Consider the following 18,271-nt stretch of genomic DNA (forward strand, 5'->3'; position numbering starts at 1 on the left):
AAGATATGCTGGGGGTTGGGGACTGTATACTCATTTCTGAGAAAAGACGGGAATAAAGGGAAGGTTTTTTCCCCTGTGGGGTTTGCCACTTCATCACAGGAATCCCTGTGCCTGCATTTTCAGAAACATTGTTGATTTTTGAGGTTGCAGTGCTCAGAACTTCCCCAGGGAATGTAAACACTGTATGGTGACAGCTTTAGGGAACAAAAACGTCATCTAAGAGGCAAACTGGGCTGCCAGCCTCCAGAAGGGAAACAGGGACACAGCCTGGAGAACTACTGCTGCAGCTGTACTGCAGCTTCAGATCAGACAGTCAAGAGTAGTTTGTCTGTTTGACTCTTTTACTGTCCTGTTCCTGTCTGTTCTTGCTCAGTTATCATTCACTCTTATTTCCTAGACTTTCTTGTCCAAAGGGCCCCAGGTAACATATGATGCATAAGCTATGGTAATCATGAATGCAGAACATGAGGGTGCTTTACACCCAATTATATGGCAAACGGCTAATGTATATTTTCCTTTTGATGGGTCATAAAGCACGTTGCAAACATTAATTTGTTACACCTCATGCAGAATCCCTCTGAGGAAGATGTTACTTAACGTTAAACCAGCAAATTAGCAGTAATGTCTCCCTATCAGTCAGCAGCAAGTTTTATTCTTCCCCCACAGACTAAAAACCTTCCCAGGTTATGTTTAACTGTGATTTCCATGATTTATACTGCCCTTTACAAAACCTTTCTTCATTTCTCAGAGCACGGAGAGAGCCCTGTCTTTCAGATCTGCATCTCAGATCATTAAAATTCACCAGACAGCAGCATGCGAGGAAGAAAACACATTTCTTGGAAGTTCATGGCTACAGCTTTCCACGTCAGTAACTTCAATGGGGTGCTTTAGACGATTTTCCTCCTATTTCTTGAGACTGAAATCACTTGATTTATCCCCATATAAAAGGCAGCCTTCTTTACTATGTAAATAATTAACCCTCTTTGGAAATGTGTATATTTGTATCCTGTTCCTGCAGACACCGTGCACACAAAATTCTCTTTGGAGTCATTTGAGAACTTAGGGCGGGCTTAGGGGACGTTGTCCAGAGAGGTTGTGGAGTCTTCATCCTTGGAGATATCCAAAAGCCATCTGGACATGGTCCTGCACACCTGGCTGTAGCTGGCCCTGCTTGAGCAGGGGCGGTGGACCAGATGACCTCCAGAGGTCCCGTCTGACCTCAACCGTTCTGTGAGCTTTTATTTAAAAAATGAATGCAGAAAAAGTCCAGTAAAAAGAGGGCCCAAGTCCTGCCCTCCTGTATACGTAATTACTGTTGTAATCAACTCCCTTTCTAGAGGTGTCCATGAGGGCAGAATCCTGTCCTTTTACCTGGCTGAATATTCTCACTGTTATTATCATAAAAACCAATGCTACTAATAAAAACTCACACAAAAAGATCCAGGGCTCATGAAAGGAGTACATGTCACATCATTCTTCCGATTGGTAAGATGACACTTTAGATGTAGGCTTACGTCTGAATAAATAAATGAAGCCAAAGCTGCTTCTAGCATAAGCTTTTTATATAATGCAGAATAGCACAAAGGCAGATCCAGTACACATCACTGGGGAGAAAGTGGTACAGTTATCGGTAAATAGGTATATTTGCTGTAAATAAGTATCTCCTACTTGGCAGTTGCTACAGGAAAGGGAAATATCATGGCCAGGTCTCCACTCTGCAAAGGATTTGCCGCAGCTACAGAACACAGATAAGGAAAAAGTGTCTCTAAAGCACCTCTCTGCTGACCAGGACCCAGATGGCCAGGAATCAAAAAATACAGAGCAGGGGCTACTCTGTTTTTTCTGGCAGTTACCGAAAATTTTTGCAGACAATTCTCCTCAGACAGCAACATACCAATTCCACCTTTTGCAAGCCCAGGAGCGTGCTGTACTACACTTTGAAGTGTAGTTAAGAAGTGAAGTTAAGGCAAAATTTACTCCTATTCTGGATTCAGATCAGTATTTGCAATTCAAGGAGCCTAGCGGCAGAGCATTCAATTGATGGGTTCTAAGCTAAACAGCTTGCAATGATTATTCTGAAATGCAAACTAGCTGTCAAAGGATTAAGAATACATTGGGAAAAAAAATACTATTTCTGATTTTCATCCAGGTGTTTCTCACCTGATGATGATGAGAAAATGGCCCTGATTTTAAGGTGAGCAGAGTTTGCCAAAGAAAAGAATGGTATTGGTAGGATTGTGTCTAATAAGGAATAAGAAAGGGTGGTCAGCCATAAACACCTCTGTGAGAGGAAGGGACCTCCTCACAATGACAGCTCCTGTACCAGCTGCTGCTACGGTGCCTTCCTCATTGACTTCTATGTACGTCTTATGGACAACATTTGACAGCACCAGAGATTTTGCAAACGACATTGCAGAAAGATCAGCTTTTGATTCAGTGAAGATGTCAGTCATCCCCATCTCTTGTAATACCTCATTGAGGTTAAAGGTGCCTTCAAGCTTGAACCGGGGGAGGTATACCTCCACTCTTGTCTCAAACATGTGCTCTGAAGAGGCCCACAGCATTAAATTTTCATAGGTCATTGTGCTTTCAATCTAGAAGATGGGAGAAAAAAGAGCTTAAAATAGGTGGGCAGCTTTGAAAAGTTTAGATCTTTACCCAGCCTTAATTCAGACAACCAACTTTCGGCCATAGTCCATGATACATACTGCCTTACCTGCTCCAGCCCACTGGTAGATCCATCAGCCATGTCACCTGGCAGCAGGATGATCATGCTCAGTGACTTCTGAGCATAAGGGAGTTCAAGAACCTGAGCACCCATTTCCTCAATGTAGCCTAATTTAAACATGCCTTTCTGATACATCATCTGCACAGGTTTTTTTTCATTCTATTTAAAAGAAAATTACACAGTCACTTAAGCAATACAGCTCTTAACAGTTAAACTCATTATATGTGTAATATCAGTAGTCAGGGTTTCAGCAGTAATTGTTGTCAAGCTAAACATTTTTCTTTATTTTGTCGCATCTACAGTGACACGCAAAACATGCGCTTTGCCAAGCATAAATAAAGGGGATACTTCTCCGAACAAAAAACAATTTCTCTGCAATTTCCCTGCAACCGATCAGATGGTGAAGTTGCTTAATAGTGTTACACTTCCAAACAGGCTGATGCTGGTTGGATTTGCAAGTCCTAACTTGGACTGGGATGAAGAAGAAATAGCATTGCAAGAATTAGGCTGTCATTTATCAAACTGATCGTTTAGACAGGAAGCAATAATTAGGCTAAGAGCAAAATCATAGCCTTTCTCAGGCATCTTCTAGGTCTTGTTATCTTGCCTTTTTTGTGATGGGGTTGTTTGAAAGGTGTGCAAAGACTCAAGTTTCCTTTTACAGTTAGCTAACTTCTTGGATAACTTCTAAAGCAGTGAAAGAAGAATTTTGGTAGATGACATTTTCAGAAAAATATCCTGCTGGTATTGATTAGCATATGAAGAAAAATCTATACAGCTTCTCCCTGCCTCATAGTTTCTCATACTGCAGCAGTGCACCAAATGTTCTCAGCTACAGACCATCATTAACACCCATATTCAAAAATACATTTAAAGTCACAAATAAAAGCACTCAATATGACAGTTTCTTACCGGTGTCTAAACAATGGAATGCAACATGATAACTAGAAATACATGTTTTTCTGACCTTTTTCTTTGATCTGTGAGGAAACTCAAAAGAGACTTTTTCCCATACAAAGCTCTGCCAGTTAAGATCAGACCTAAATCTGATGGTTTTTTTTCTTTTGTTATGGATGAGAACTAATAGAGTATTGGCACTAGATATGGAAAGAAGACAAAACTGAACTAAATGAAAGTATTTTCTGTTAATATCTGTTAGGCTTACATGGCACACACAATACTTGGAGGAATGTCCTTGTTAAAGAACTAACTTTGCAACCATATTGACAGTACCTTAGTTACACAATGAAGGCTTTGGTGATATCCCTATGGCAGGAAAAAAGGGCTAAAAACCAAAATACATTTAAAACAAACCTTCAAATGTTGCAAATATGACAAATAAACCAAAATACCCTATAAGAATTTTTCCTTTTTCAAATTGCAACTGTATATTTGTAGTTTGTTACTATCTGGCCTAGTTTGTCTGGTCTGTTTGTTTTAATGTCTCAAATGCATAGCTAATGTTAAAATGTATTGAACATATAAACCCCAGGATGACCTTCTGGAGCCTGTATAAAATGGGATGTTCACGTTTGCTTCCATCCATGACAACTATCTGTAATGACTACTATGTTCAAAAGTGCCAATCAAGGCTAGCGCTTGTGTTTTGCCAGTCACCAAAGGAAAGCTCTGAGTTGTTGCAACTTCTGAGTCTTGCACACTTTTTTAGTAAAGATTATGCTTTTCTGTGAAAAACCCTCCTGCTACCTCTTCCCAACAGGAGAGGCAGGTTAAGTTCCCAGCACACCCACACGTTGCTCACAGGGCAGCTGAGCCCTGGACATTGTGCTTCTATGTTATGCTTGCTTCATTGCTCACAGTATCTAGGGTAAATAACGTTAAGATTTACAGAACGCAGATGTACCTTATTCAGTTTAAAATCTCTCTGTACTGTTTTTTCTTCCTCAAACTTGTGTTCCCAGGATGCTTTGAAGTAGATTACATTCACCAGCACCAGCAATGCATGTACGTCAATTACACCAGGAGCAAAGAGTTCCTTGATTTTACCTAAAGGAAATTTTGGAATACACAAGTATTTGCTAGTTGTCATTCAGGCTCTGGACTGAGGCTCAACTACTTGTCTGTGAACTTAGTTTTGGAGAAACATAGAAATCCAGTTCTTGGTTTATTCAAAGGACAGGGACAATATAGGCAAACAAACGGTAGATTCCTCTGCACTGTTGTTACCAGCCAGGGAGGACAGCGGGGATTGGGGTCACCAAATTAGCCAACTGTCAGTGTCAGTGACCATACATATGTGCCAGGTGACATTAACCATGGGGAAGGAGGCAGCACCATTAATCACATATTTTGGTTTACATGAGGGCATCTTTCCCTTTGCACCAAGTGCAGCAGTTAACCAGCTGTGGAGCTTTTGACTTTCTACACAGAAGCCAAAGTAGGAGTGAGCAGGTCCACAGGCTTCATATGAGCACCCAGAGCAGTGATGGCTCCTAACCCTGTGCAAGGTGGCTCCTGAACCTTCAGCCCTCTTACTGGGAGCCAACTGGGGTTAACAGCTCTTTCCCACACCAGTCACAGGCCACTCTGCCAGTACGAGGACAGGTTTGGCCAGGAGACATGCAACTGAGAAATTACAGAAGCCTTCAAACCTATTTGCCTGTTTCCCAGTAAGTTCTGGTTTATGTTCAGACAGAAGATTCACAAAATTCTCATCCCACTGCTGCTGCAGCTCTGGCAAAACTAAAGGAAAATGGCATATATCGCTTTTAGTCTAATCAGCAAGAGCCAATGGCCTGTGCTAGCCTGTTAAGGGCAAGAGCTGGTTGATTGTCACTTGCGATAGTGAGTCTCGCTGGTGGTCACATCTCTCATCTTTGTGGTCATCGCTCTACATATAACCAGGTCCTTGGTCGTCCTCCCTCTTCCCCCAGGTTGCTCCCAGTCTCACCATGAAGCTCACAGCTTCCATTCCCTGCTATCCTGTATCTGCATTTGTGGCTGTTCACAGAAGCCATTTGTCTGGTCAAGCCTTATAGGTATTATTGCAATTATCATGCCAGGCATAAGGGTGGGAATACAAAAGTATTTGACAACAAACTCACTTTTAATTCAAAAATAATTTAGCTGATAGCTTACTCTAATATTTCAAGAGTGGATGGGAAGACAAACCGTCTTTAAGCAGCATAAGATTGAACACCCAGAAACGTGAACAAGTCTTTGCTTTTCATACCCTGGAATTTCTTTTGTTGAAGCAGTGGAAGAAGGCAGTGATAGTATGGCTATGGTTTTGCTTTGTTTTACCTTGTGTCTCACTTTCAACCCAAGTGTTAATTTTTATTCTGGCAGCTTCAACAGCACCATGAAAGTCCACTGTTTGCAGCATTGCTCCATACAGTTCCTTAGCGCACATTAGAAATTGCTGTAAAGCAAAATAAATATTATGAATTGGTCAAATCTGCTAAGCACTTATTCCCTTTTGAAAGAAATCAATGGTTGAGAACTATTTTAGAAATGGTGAGGGACCTGTTGACTCCATAAGGCAAAATTTCATTTTGGAAACATCAACTATCTGAAGTTTATTGAGATAATCTTTGAAGAAGAGACAATTATTCTATTGCATAGGCAAAAAAGTAAATAAGTAAAAAGAAAGCCACAAGAAAGAATCTTCCCATGGAGAACTGCATACCTGAGGTCCAGATAAAAATAAAAAATTAGAGAAGATGCAAGATGTGTTGTTTAATGCTTAAGTATCCAAATCATTCAACAGAAATAATTGACAGCAAAGCAAAGATGTGACTAGCAAGATATCCATAATAGATAATCCAGAGACCACTCTGTCATCAGTAAGAAGTTCAGCACAGCAGCCCTATGCATGAAACTATATAACATCTCAGGCGATAAGCCCTCTCCAAGCTTACTGCTGCCCCAGTTGTGCCACTTGCAAGCCCAGAAGTAGCTTACAGACAGCTTGAATAGGCCATTTTTGGCTGTAGTCACACCTCTGGCTGAGGGTAGACACATGCCAAAAGCGAACAGACTCATGCTTTATTTTTGCTCTGTAGCCATTGATATCCACAGGGTGGGATTTTTTTTAAACAAAAGAATTGAAAGCTGACACTCTTGTCTCTTTTCCAACAGTCCTGGGAGATACGGCTCCAAGAAGCACATCAAGTGCTCCAAAATACACCAGAGGGGCAACAGCAAGGCTCACAGTTACAGGGAAGCTTGAAGACAGGGCCACAGCAGTTAGCAGACACAGGTAACTTACCTGCTGGAGTTCAAATCCTTGTTGTATAAAGAGATTGTTGGCTAGGGTTAAAACATAGCTTTCACCAAGGTTTTGTAGTTGTAAAAGCAGTGCCTGGAACACTTTATGGTCAAGGTCCCCGTCCTTGTTACACTAGGAATATTACAAAGACAACAATTATAACGATTCCTCCATATAGCTTTTGTTCTTAATTTGCATCCTAATTACATTACAGTATAGGGCTAATTCCTGTTGTACTGTTTTTCAAATCCAGCCTGATCCTCCTTCAGGTGAGATCACTGAAGGCTTTGGTCTTGACTTCATGGAAGACTTGGCCCTTAATAAGGTAACACCTTGTATCAGGCATTTCCTAGCGGGTTAGGCAGACTTTGTGCGTGTGATCTTGACTCCCTCCAGTGGTAGATTCTAGTGCTTTATAACCAGTAACCTACCGTGCAGTGAAGAAAAGGTTCCTGTGCTCCCCACCCAAGGATGTACCTGTGAGAGGGACGACTGTCTTTCCTGGGTTCGTTCCGGCTCCATTTCTGGGGCTGCGCTCTCAAAGTCAGATCCAAGGCTCATTCTTCCTGCAGCTTTCCTGACATGGAGCACCTGCAGTTGAAGATGCCAAATTACGGCAATTGTAACTGGGATAAAAGCATTTTCCTTATTTAAAAGATTTGCTACGCTGTCCTGGATAAATGGTGTAGATTTATGAAAGATATTGTCTCAGCTGATATTTTCTTAGGATGAAATGACAGACTTGAAATTGTTCATATATTCATGTTCAAATTCACATTTCTATATTAGCAAACCAAGAAGAACTTGCACTTAATCCCTCAAAATGTTACTTTCCACTACCTCAAAATGTTTAAGTTTGATTTGTATTTTTATTGCTATAGTTACCTTAAATTTCAAAACAAAAAGTTGCCTCAGGCAAAGACATAAAAATAGTTTTCTTTGAAAACATCAAAACTGGCTTTTTGCAGTCATTCTCAATCTTTGTATCAGCTTAGGAAATATATCAAAACCACAGTGCTCTTAATGGAAACCAGTCCTTGTTTCTAATGTGCAAATATCTTGCTGAAAAATTTCCAGCAGCTTCTCTATTATAATAATGGTGCATCATACATAAATGTAATCTTTTTAATTGCGGATACTGGATCCCCATTGCTTTCCTAAAATAAGCAAGAGCCCCTGTAAATTGGGTTTATGTGGCAAGGTTATGGGAGCCAGGGGGCTGCAGGGGTGGCCTCTGTGCGAAGAGATGGGGAGCTTGCCCCCATGTCAAACAGAGCTGGTTCCAGCCAGCTCCAAAATGAGTCAAGTCTGTTTTGTCATGACAGTAATTGGGAAGTGATCTCCCCATCCTTATCTCAACCCACAAGCTTTTTCATCTTATTTTCTCTCCCTGTCCTTGTTGAAGAGGGGGAGCGAGAGAGCAGCTGGGTGGGCACCTGGCAGCCACCAGCCAATGTCAACCCACCACACCCTGGGAACCCCATGAGGAGGGCATCTCTACCTTGTCTGCAGGTGACCCAGCAGTCAGACTGTGCACATGGCAGTGTTAGGATATGATGGATGAAGATCTACCAGTACAGAGCCAGCTACTGACAAGAACCTCTGCCTTAGGATTATTGGTCTTTCACAGCTCATGAGCACAAACAAGAAAAGAAAAGAAAGATTGTAGAAAGCAGAACTTGCACTGCGGGGAGTAAAGGTGCAGCAATCAGAGGGATGGCCTTCTTCACCCCCTCCCTGCCCACCTGGGTCCCTGTGAGGTCCACAGGTGAGACATTTTGAGTCATAAGTGATAAGTGAGCTAATGCTTCCAGCCACCCAGCTGCAATCACTTCAGGTTTCTACAACTCTCCCCACTACCCACCCAGACTCACACTTTCAGGATTCTCATATCAATCATGAGAGGAAGCCCCTGCCCGTAATTTCGGAACAAAGGCTGATATTCTGGCAGCAGGCTGGGGGAAAGCCAGAGTGCCCTGCGGCGGTGTATCGCCTCCTCTCATTCAGCTCCTGCTCCATGCTCCTGAATCTACATGGGGGCATGGTGCGACTCACACAAGCAGAGGGCAAGGATCATAGTGCACCAAGCACAACTGTGAAGGCAGCACCTGTGGTTGTATTCATGCTTGTTTCCTGTGAGGCCCTCGCACACGTGTTGTGCTAGGATGCCCAGCATTTCCGTTAAGGGGACAGCGAGCAATGTGGAAGCATCTCAGCATGTTTCATTAATACTTACTTTTTCTATCTGAGCAGCAGTGTTGTTTTTTGCACCTAGATGGACCAGGGCCAGGGCAACAGAGATGCTCATTGGAGAGAAGACGATGTTTCTGTCCTCTGCATTTCTGTTGAGCTTATTGTAGAGATCAAGGCAAAACTCAGTAATTGGTCTAGAAATGGAGCCCATCATGAAGCAGCTGCTGACTGGGAGCACAAAAAGAAGAAGAAATTTAATGCAGCTTGTTGCCTGCCTAGATCACACTGTGAAGCATCTGTCTGCCCTGAGATTGTCCCATAGCTGGTTGCTAAATAATAGAAGTTTGCTAAATTCTGAGAGTTTGAAACAGCCAACCTTGCACACATCTGTCGGTCCATGCTACACAGCAGGAGCAAGGACACAGCAGGTCTGGGAAAAGGACCCACGCTCACAACATATGTGAATTCCTCAGAAAGGACCATTTTTCTGTCTTATCCCATGGTGTATCTTATTTCAGATCATGGTATTGAAATCAGTCAACTGTGGATTAACATTTTCCTTCTCCAAACTGGTTTGATGCATACAGTTATATCAACTCTTTCCTCTTGTAACAACATACGGTTAGTGACAGAAACTTGGTGACAGAAACTATGCCTGCACATAACCATGTCTGATAACCACAGCTGTGGTATGAGGGTTTCAAAGAACAGGTTTATAAAAATAAAATCACTATTAATTAAATGTTTTCATATATGAAAAAAGGTCATTAACAGCTATGGAGACTGAACTACATATGGAAACATGAACAGTTTGAAATACACTTTTTGCCTCCTCATGAGTTTTCCAGGAGCCACAGATTCAGGCAGGATACACAATTAAAATTTCCAAACAAAGCAATAGCTCAACAGCCCTGAAAAGAAGTCTGTAAGTTCCTGCTCAATGATATGACAAGATCTGTGTCACTCTTTTCTTTTGTACTAGAAACGTTAACAGTCTGATACCTTTCCTGTGGGTCATTTACATTAAATCCGGTCTGCTAAGAACAAGTTGGGATCAAGTTCCAGCTTGGTCCTTGCAAGCAGGAGGCCATCTGAAAAGAAGGGGTTTAGAAACTCCTTTCCTGTCCCTTAGGAGGAGAATTGTAAAGCTGTTGGGTGGATACCAGTGGGATCACACGAGCTTTTCTGGAATCATTATACCCAAAAAACCCCACATCACTTCCAGTGTCAAACAAGTGATATTTTGGACAGCACACCAGAAAAATGTGTGAAAAGCAAAGCATACACTCCTGCCTGCTTGCAGACATAGAGATAAGTAGCTGTGGCCTGTGTTCCAGAAAGATACTTTATTTAGGGGAAAATATGCAGCCACATTATGGAGAGAAGGCCCTCATGTCTCCCGCGACACAGATCTGGCTGGCTCTAGCTTTCAGCCTGCATCGGGACAAGAGTGGGTCAGGTCCATAGCAAGTTGCCAGAGCTCCTCTCCATTGAAAAGATGGGTGAGTGCACAGACAGGTGGTTATTCCCACTGCCCACGGAAGGCCATGGCACAGCAGACGCTCCTTCTCAGAAAGGCAAGCAAGCAAGGCCAAGTTACGTGAGGAGCTCCAGCCTGTGTCACCAGAAGGCTAAGGGTGGGGAGAGGCTGGTGCAAAGCTGAACTTCAGGATCTTTCATCAGCAGAGCCCTTGTATGGCCTGTCCTGGGCTGTCGGTGTCCAGCAGCCACTTTGAGAGAGGTTTAGAGCCTTCTTTGGAAGGGGCTGCCTGGTGCTGGGGACCTCCATCCCCTCCCAGCCAATGCTCCCCTGCCACGCTGCTCTCCCACTGATGCCCCAGCTCTTCTACCACAGCCACAGTCCCCCCCTCACAGAGAATCTGCCCTTCACAGAGCTTTCTCTACTCCAAGAACTACTCAAAATGTCTTGCATTGTCCTCAAGGACGCAGAGTGCACGCTGCCTCTCACTCAGCCACGAGCCAGACACAAACTTTGCATGAGAAGCTGGGGTTCAGGCACCAGAAGAAGTTACCAGGGCGCAGGGAGCTGCTGTGGCTCAGCTGAGATGCAGCATTTGTCTGCGCAAACCATCTTAGCCCGCAGCAAGTGCCAGACAGTGGGAATGAACTCGGCCCACAAGAAAATAGATTTAGCCTCAGATTACTGCAGTGGCTTGGAAAACCTGAAAAATCAAGTTGCTGAACATACGAAGGTGCCACATTGTGGCAAACGCAGACATTTCATGCCTTTTGACTACCTTGAAAAGCACAGCAATAATCAATGCTTCATCATGTTTCTGACTGATGCTCTGTGGAAAGAACCTGCGATGCTGAAAGAAAACGTTCACATATGTTTAATACTGAGACGTTTGTTTTACACTGAAGTCCAGAAGCACTTCACATGAAGACCTAATACAAATGGGCAAAACAGAGGAGAAATACCCAAAAGGTTTTCTGAACAAATTAAAGATGAGTTGTATCTCATTAAGTCTGAAAACAGCTATTCTAGCTCTCCTGTTTGTGTCTTTGTATGAAACATGGTTTTCATTTTCCTTTTAATAACACAGTCGTCTTACCACAAGAAAAAGACATTGCACTAAATAATCATTTCTGTTTTCTTCCACCTTCATTACTTGTTATCCAGAACCTTCTGAAAACAAAACTCAGCACTTCTGTAGTGCTGAAGTTTGTATTGCTCCACTTCTGCACCTCTTGAAAGATCTGAAACAGACCTGTGAAATCGTTCACGGTGAATGTAGGTCATGAGGTGTATCGTAGGTGTGCCCAGACCTCAGAACGAGTCAAGGAGAAAAAAAGAGTTAATAAACTTCCTCAGCAGGAAGGAGGCACCTCCACCCCACCCTGCAGGGAGAGGATGGACTGCCAAGCGTGGAGGGAGAGCCCAGGAGCTGGGAACAGGTTTTAAAAGCCAGTGCCTGGCATACTGAGGTGTCCCACTCCTTTAGAGAAAGCAGCAGGCTGTCCTCAGGGTGACGTCCAGGTGCAAACGCTGCGGCCAACTCCGTGGGTTTGTGAGTGGGAACTACTTAGATAGCTGCACTGGAAACCCAAAGCAAGGCAGGGGAGGCGTGGGCTGGGGGAGGAACTTTCTTATTGCAGAGTGAAAGGATTTAGTGAACTTTCTTAATCTAAACTGGGGCAGGCACAAGTGTATGAATGATTCCACGCCATAAAGCCATGTGTGTAATCTGTGTAATCATTCAGTCAGTGAGAGTTTTGGAGTTATACTGCGAGGACAGTGGAGTCTGGAGAACACCTACATGGTGGACAACAAATGGTAATGTTACTTTTAAAAGATCTTGGAGCGGTAAGATACAAGATCAAAAGAAGTGTTCCAGGAGGATCGCAGCTGCTGTTCTGCACTAGCCAAAGCGTCTGCACTGAACATTAGCAATAGAGTAGAGACAGCAAGCAGGGCTGGGGCTTTACAGCTGATGAAGGGAGACGCTTTGCATGATGGTTTAGTAGCTTTTAACATAGTCTGGCAGATGGAAATTGCTGGCGCTGTTACATGTGAGCAAGAAGCTACCCAGGAAAAGAGCTTCCTTCAGAAGAAACCACTGTCTACCAGAGACCCTTTAAAGATGACAAACTTCTTCCATGGCTGTGTGAAATGAAGAACACTCCTTTTCTATAACTATTCATGATCTGTTCTCTCCTTACAGTTTGTTTTCGGCTAAGGGTAGATGAAATCAAGACAAAAACACTCAAAGAATAAAAAGCTGTGCTCAAAGCTATCATAATTAGTAGGTGTGTTAGACTATATTATGCAGTCAACAGGAGGAGGCAGTAAATAAGGTGGGGAGCCTAAGAGAGCTGTAGCCTTGTTTTTAAGGTAATTCTATATTTAATACAAGGTAAAGCAAGAAGGAACCTGTTTTCCCTGATGCCACATGATAATTCCCATTGCATGTTTTACCTATTCAATCTGCCTCCCATTAAGGTGCTTTAATGCACATTCATTTCTCATACACAAAGGAAGACAGAATTGGCAGAAATGACATGTGTCTATCCTAGAAAAGGAGTACATGCCAGATAATAATGTCTCCTCACATGAAAAATCTATGATTGGTAAAAGTGACTTTCTTATTTTTCATGACCGTCCATAGAAAAGATGTTTCCAAGTGTTTCGGTGCTGATTTGGAGAGAAAGGGACAAAGAACATAAGAAAAATGAAATTTCCTACAACACACAAATTCTAATCATCCCTATGAGACACAAAACACTTCCAAAGTAACATGCTTTAAAAAGCAATACATTTCAGTACAAAATAAATTCTCAAGGGAAATGTTACTGAGTTCATTTTCCAAACAACTTAGCCTCTCAGGGTACTACTTTTATGCCAGAAAGGGCTTTTTCTGACTGCTTTTATTATTTTATATCAGTACCTCCAGGACGTGTCTTTTCTAGCTCTTTCTAGGCCAATCATTCCTGCATAAACAGACATGGGTGTACACTGGCCTGTTACGGGCTGTACAGTGGCAAGTTATTTGCTATGCCTGTGTGCAGCTGCATAGGCTTCTCAGCAAGCTTCTAAACATCATTGCCAAACCCAAGAGCTAATATGTTGATAGTGAAGACTAGCATCCCCACTAACAAAAAATCTGCATACTACTCCACCCTTCCTATCTTATATAAACATTGTTTAAGAACATAAACAATCCCCCGGCAGCGGGGATCAGGGTACAGGGACAACACCTAAGCACCCAGTCAAAGAACTGCATGCCCTCTCTCTCGTCCAGTGAACATTTCAAGGCTTTTTCTTGTGCCATGGAAACCTGAGTAAAGAAGGGAAATTAACCTGTATCTCCCACTTTGTGGGTGACTCTGCCCAGGTCATCAGCACCATCACTTCATGTGAAGCCCATTTCTACCAGAGTGGGTAGAGGTGCTCTGAAAGAGCCTGCCCTTCAGCCCTTCTGGGGACATAGGCAGAAAAGCATCTGCTTTCTGGTATAAGCTACTGAGCTGATCAGTCCTGTGGCAATTAGAGCTTTCTGGATGGGCAGAGAGGTCCTGGGGAAATTTCAGATTCAAAAGTCTCTGAAATTTAGGCAAGAATCTTTAGATTCACAGCTTTGGACATGTGTTCCTAAATTTCCCATCTACGTCCCACTGAAGACCAGCTCCCTTTTGTGTGAGCTCTTGAGCCACCTGAATTTTAGCAGGGTGTTTTGCTGACTGCAGCCTGTAAAGGCATCTCCCCCTCTGTCCCATCTGTAAACATCATTATTACTTTACCAACCTGTAGACTACTTTGGATCTGCCAAAAAAAATCACAAGTTATTAAAAAAAAAAAAAAAAAAAAAAGAATGGTTTACCTTCTTGCCTGAAGAGGTTAAATGAAGAGCACAACAGCTGAGCTCTGGAGCACGTTCTTGTGAATACCGTATTACAAAAATCTCCCACTCTCTTGTGGGAAAGTTCAGCCTCTAACCAATTGTTGATGACAGCAGCATGTTGCAATTCAATGCAAACGCCATCAACATGAAGTTTCCTGCAAAGACTGGGAAACCTATATCTAGCAATATGCTAATAGTATTTCTCTCAAAGCTGCCCAACAAGTTTGGCAGGCACTATCTGCTGGCAACATCTCCTGATTGCAATGCCAAGTCACCCTCAGCTGGAAAACTGGGCATTAACCCTGGAGATCCATGGCTGTACTGCTGTGCATAGTCCCTTATGAATTTGGTGGAGTCTGGCCTGGACACAGGGGTGTGCAGGGTTCATGCCAGGATTCGGAGAAGCCTTGTTTGGAGCTCAGCTTGCTTGCAGAGATAGAGCAAATGAATGGGAAGTGCCTGAGCTTTATGTTGCCTACAGCCATCTCTCTCTCTCAAGTAAGGAGTCAGCTTCATGTGTATGGAAGGAGCTTAATTAGAGAGGGGAAGAAGTATTTCCTTGAACTGTAACAGGAATCCCCAGCCAGGGGCTATTGTTTTAAATCATTTGAGTTAAGAATAAAAGAAGGCTGGGAGTGGCTGATCACATAGGTTACGTCTCCAGCATGAAGTGAGATGGAAGTAAAGAGATGGGAAGCACGGAGCTGCACCAACACAGGGTTTGATCTCCCCCAGTCAGCACCACTGAGCTCGGGTGCAACACTGGGTTATGGCAGCTGGACTCAGGCGTCAAAATGAAGTCCTCTAGGGCTGTATGTGGCTTTGCAACCCTGAAAATTTTCTGTCTTTCCTTTCTCACCTCTTCTTTCTTCCTACAAACATAAAACTGGCTTTGGATTCATAGGGTATTTGATAGGATATTTCATAGAATATCAGACACGATGAGGGGAGAAAGAAGAAAGAGGAAAAAGGTCTCCCAGCACCATCTTGCCCTTTCCACACTTCCCTTCTAGTGCTGAAGCTGGGCCACCCTCTTCCTCAGGCGCAGCTCCCACCAGCTTTGCTGTTCCCTGCTCTTCTGCCAAGGTCTCAGCCCAGTTGCCCAGGCTGCAGTGCTCCAGTGCCCATCCGGAAAGAGGGATTTGTAAGCAATGCAAGATACCGTGATAAGATGAGTGTTCTTGTTACCCCTGTTCTTTTCCTCGCTTTTTTGCTTCCATTTGCCATTCACTTCTTTGTTTCAGATTCTCCTTCCTGCATGTTTCTGTAGTGTTCCTTAGTCTTCCTCCTCAGTTCTTTCTGTCTCTTTATCTGTTTTTTTTTAAATTTATTTCTGCACATTGCCTTACCATGTACTTCTTCTTCTGCCTTTATGAGTCCTAGCCTCTTTCCAGTGACAGTCTCAGTATTTTTGAGTATCTTTCACGACTTTCCTTCTTCCAGTCTCTGTGCTTTCTCCCTCCCTCCTATATTAACATCGTTTCTCCACTGATTTATTTTACTTGCTCTGTACATATACTCCCTCAGAACTCCCTTGACATCAGTTTAACTGCTTTGCCTCAGGAAGTGTCAATGTATGTGCAAATTCTGTCTTTTCTAGGCCCTTAGGATAGTATACTCAGGGTTCAAAACTGTACTGCTTTTCCAGTGGGGCCAGTTGGCTCTACATAGCATTTTCCAAGTTTCAAAACCAAACTGCTCTTCCCCACAAACAGCTTTTGTTACCACAAGACATGAAGATGTATCACTTCTCTTCTACAAAATGCTGGGAGCAGGAAGCGGGCAATAAGTGTGCAGCTGAGCAAGTGATGGAGATGACTAGACACATAACACTGCAGTGTGCAACTGTCTGCAAAAGCCAGCCACAGCTTGCTTTTTTCCATCAGGCCTGTCAGCCATCACTGGATAGTAATGCTCTGTTGAAAGGTGAGGTGGAGCAGCTTGGCGATCTGAGCAAGTCCTCAGCTATGTTCACTTTCTTCATCGTAACCAACGCCTTTCAGCATGTAAGTGTTCCTACACACAAGCTCCCACACACGTTTTCCCATGTCCTCCTATGCAATTTCTTGCCCAAGGCCCAGAGGCCAGCATGGGTGGAACTGAACAATAGACCGTAACAGCGTTTCTCACACCAGCAGGAGCCTTACGGAGACTTCTCCTTCACATGCTGCAAGACGGACAGGCTTCATACTGGGACTGGTAGAGAGAAGAGGCAGAAGTGGAAAACAAACCTGAGCTGTTCGTGGGCAAGCTACCCTGTTTATAAATGACCAATAAATGGGTTTGCCTTCTGTAGACTAAGACAGCTTTGTATCTCTAACATCTGCTTGCCTTGCATAGGCTGGGATACCTTGGTATTAGTCAGGAGGTGGAGAAAGATGGGCCCCACCCTGAGGCAGTCTTTCTCTCTGCTTTCATGGGATCACCCTTCCTGGCAAAGCTATCACAAGGAACTCTCTGAGAAGACATGCTTACGTAAATTTGGGTGGATGTGCTAAATGCTCTGATCAGCATTTAAGCAGAGTATGACCTCCAGTGAATGAAGACTGACTCTTGGACTGGAATGTTTTCAGAACCTGAAAAAGCTGAGAGTGATGCCTGAGCTTTTCTCCTTCAGGAAATCTCACCCAGGCAGAAAAAGAGGGAGGGGGCAATCTGCCAGAGGTTTTTATCAGTCTAGCAGACCAGCGCAGATGTAGCAATAACTGTGATATAGCCTGCTGGACAACTGGAACTATGTGACCAAGAGTCAGTGCCCAAACACGAACAAACTGCACAGACTATAGGCAACTAGTCCATCTCGCCTGCGTATGGTCTGCCTGTGCAGCTGCTCAGTCAGTCGTCAATCCCGTGTGCAACGCCCTGACCTACCTCCTACAGGAGAACCAGCAGAAACCACAGTGACGACAGCTCTGGATAACTCTGACCTCAGCCTCCGAAACAGATCAGACAATGATGGGGTGCACAAAACACTTCCCAGCCGTTCAGCTATCACTGAAGTTACTGAGCTGGTAAAGATCTTTGCAGGCAATTCCTTCTCAGACAGGGTGGGCTGCAAAGTAATTGTTATATTTTGCATTCTTCTTCTGACTACTATCCATGTATCAGGACACCCGATGCATATCAGCAAAGACCCCCAGAGGCCTGCAGCATCTCACCTCCCATTGGTTTTGGTGGAAGTTAGTCCCCTCAGTACTGTCAAAGATATGGGCCAATGACTCCAGTTAACCCTCCGGTATTAAAATGTGTTAGAGCCCATTAAAGGTCCACAGAGGGAAGGAAACTGGTAAAATCACTGAATCACTGTAACTAAAGGCTTCTCGTGGGTTGGCAAGGTCAAGAATCAGAACTCCTGTCTCCAAATTCACAATAACCACCATGCTGTTCTCTGGTGTTAGAAGTATGCATATTAGGGGTTGCACATTCTCATTGAGAAATCTCTTTCCAGTTTCTTTCAGATCTGAAGCACCAAGACAAATTCTCAAGTAAAATACTCCCGGTTTTTGAGGATACATAATTGAATTCTCTGTATATTGTGACCAGCTAGTAACATAGTCCTTTCTGGGAACTCTCATCATGTGGTCCAGAAGGGGAATCCAGACATTTAGTTTTTTATTTTGACTTTGTGGCCTAAGTGAATCTGTTCATTTCCATTCCTATCATTTATTGGAGGTCACGAGTGAACACACAAGAGTGAACACACAGACTGACGCTGGAGGTATTGAAGACATTCGACACAGGTTTTATAGTGTTTTA

The 18,271-nt window shown here is 43.4% G+C and overlaps 1 protein-coding gene across 1 annotated transcript; it reads right to left on the reverse strand.

The window, feature by feature from the left end:
- Positions 1-693: 693 nt before the first annotated feature.
- LOC142405865 (serpin B12-like) lies at positions 694-14,613 on the reverse strand. Its single transcript, XM_075493955.1, has 8 exons — positions 14,495-14,613; positions 9,196-9,380; positions 7,437-7,550; positions 6,960-7,091; positions 5,993-6,110; positions 4,593-4,735; positions 2,717-2,887; positions 694-2,594 (listed from the first exon to the last, which is right to left on the reverse strand). Exons 2-8 carry the CDS (start codon positions 9,364-9,366, stop codon positions 2,190-2,192), a joined length of 1,254 nt encoding a protein of 417 aa, XP_075350070.1. The 5' UTR covers positions 9,367-9,380; positions 14,495-14,613; the 3' UTR covers positions 694-2,189.
- Between the last annotated feature and the right edge of the window lie 3,658 nt (positions 14,614-18,271).

Source organism: Mycteria americana, chromosome 2, assembly GCF_035582795.1.
Source record: "Mycteria americana isolate JAX WOST 10 ecotype Jacksonville Zoo and Gardens chromosome 2, USCA_MyAme_1.0, whole genome shotgun sequence".
Classification (NCBI taxonomy): Eukaryota; Metazoa; Chordata; class Aves; order Ciconiiformes; family Ciconiidae; genus Mycteria; species Mycteria americana.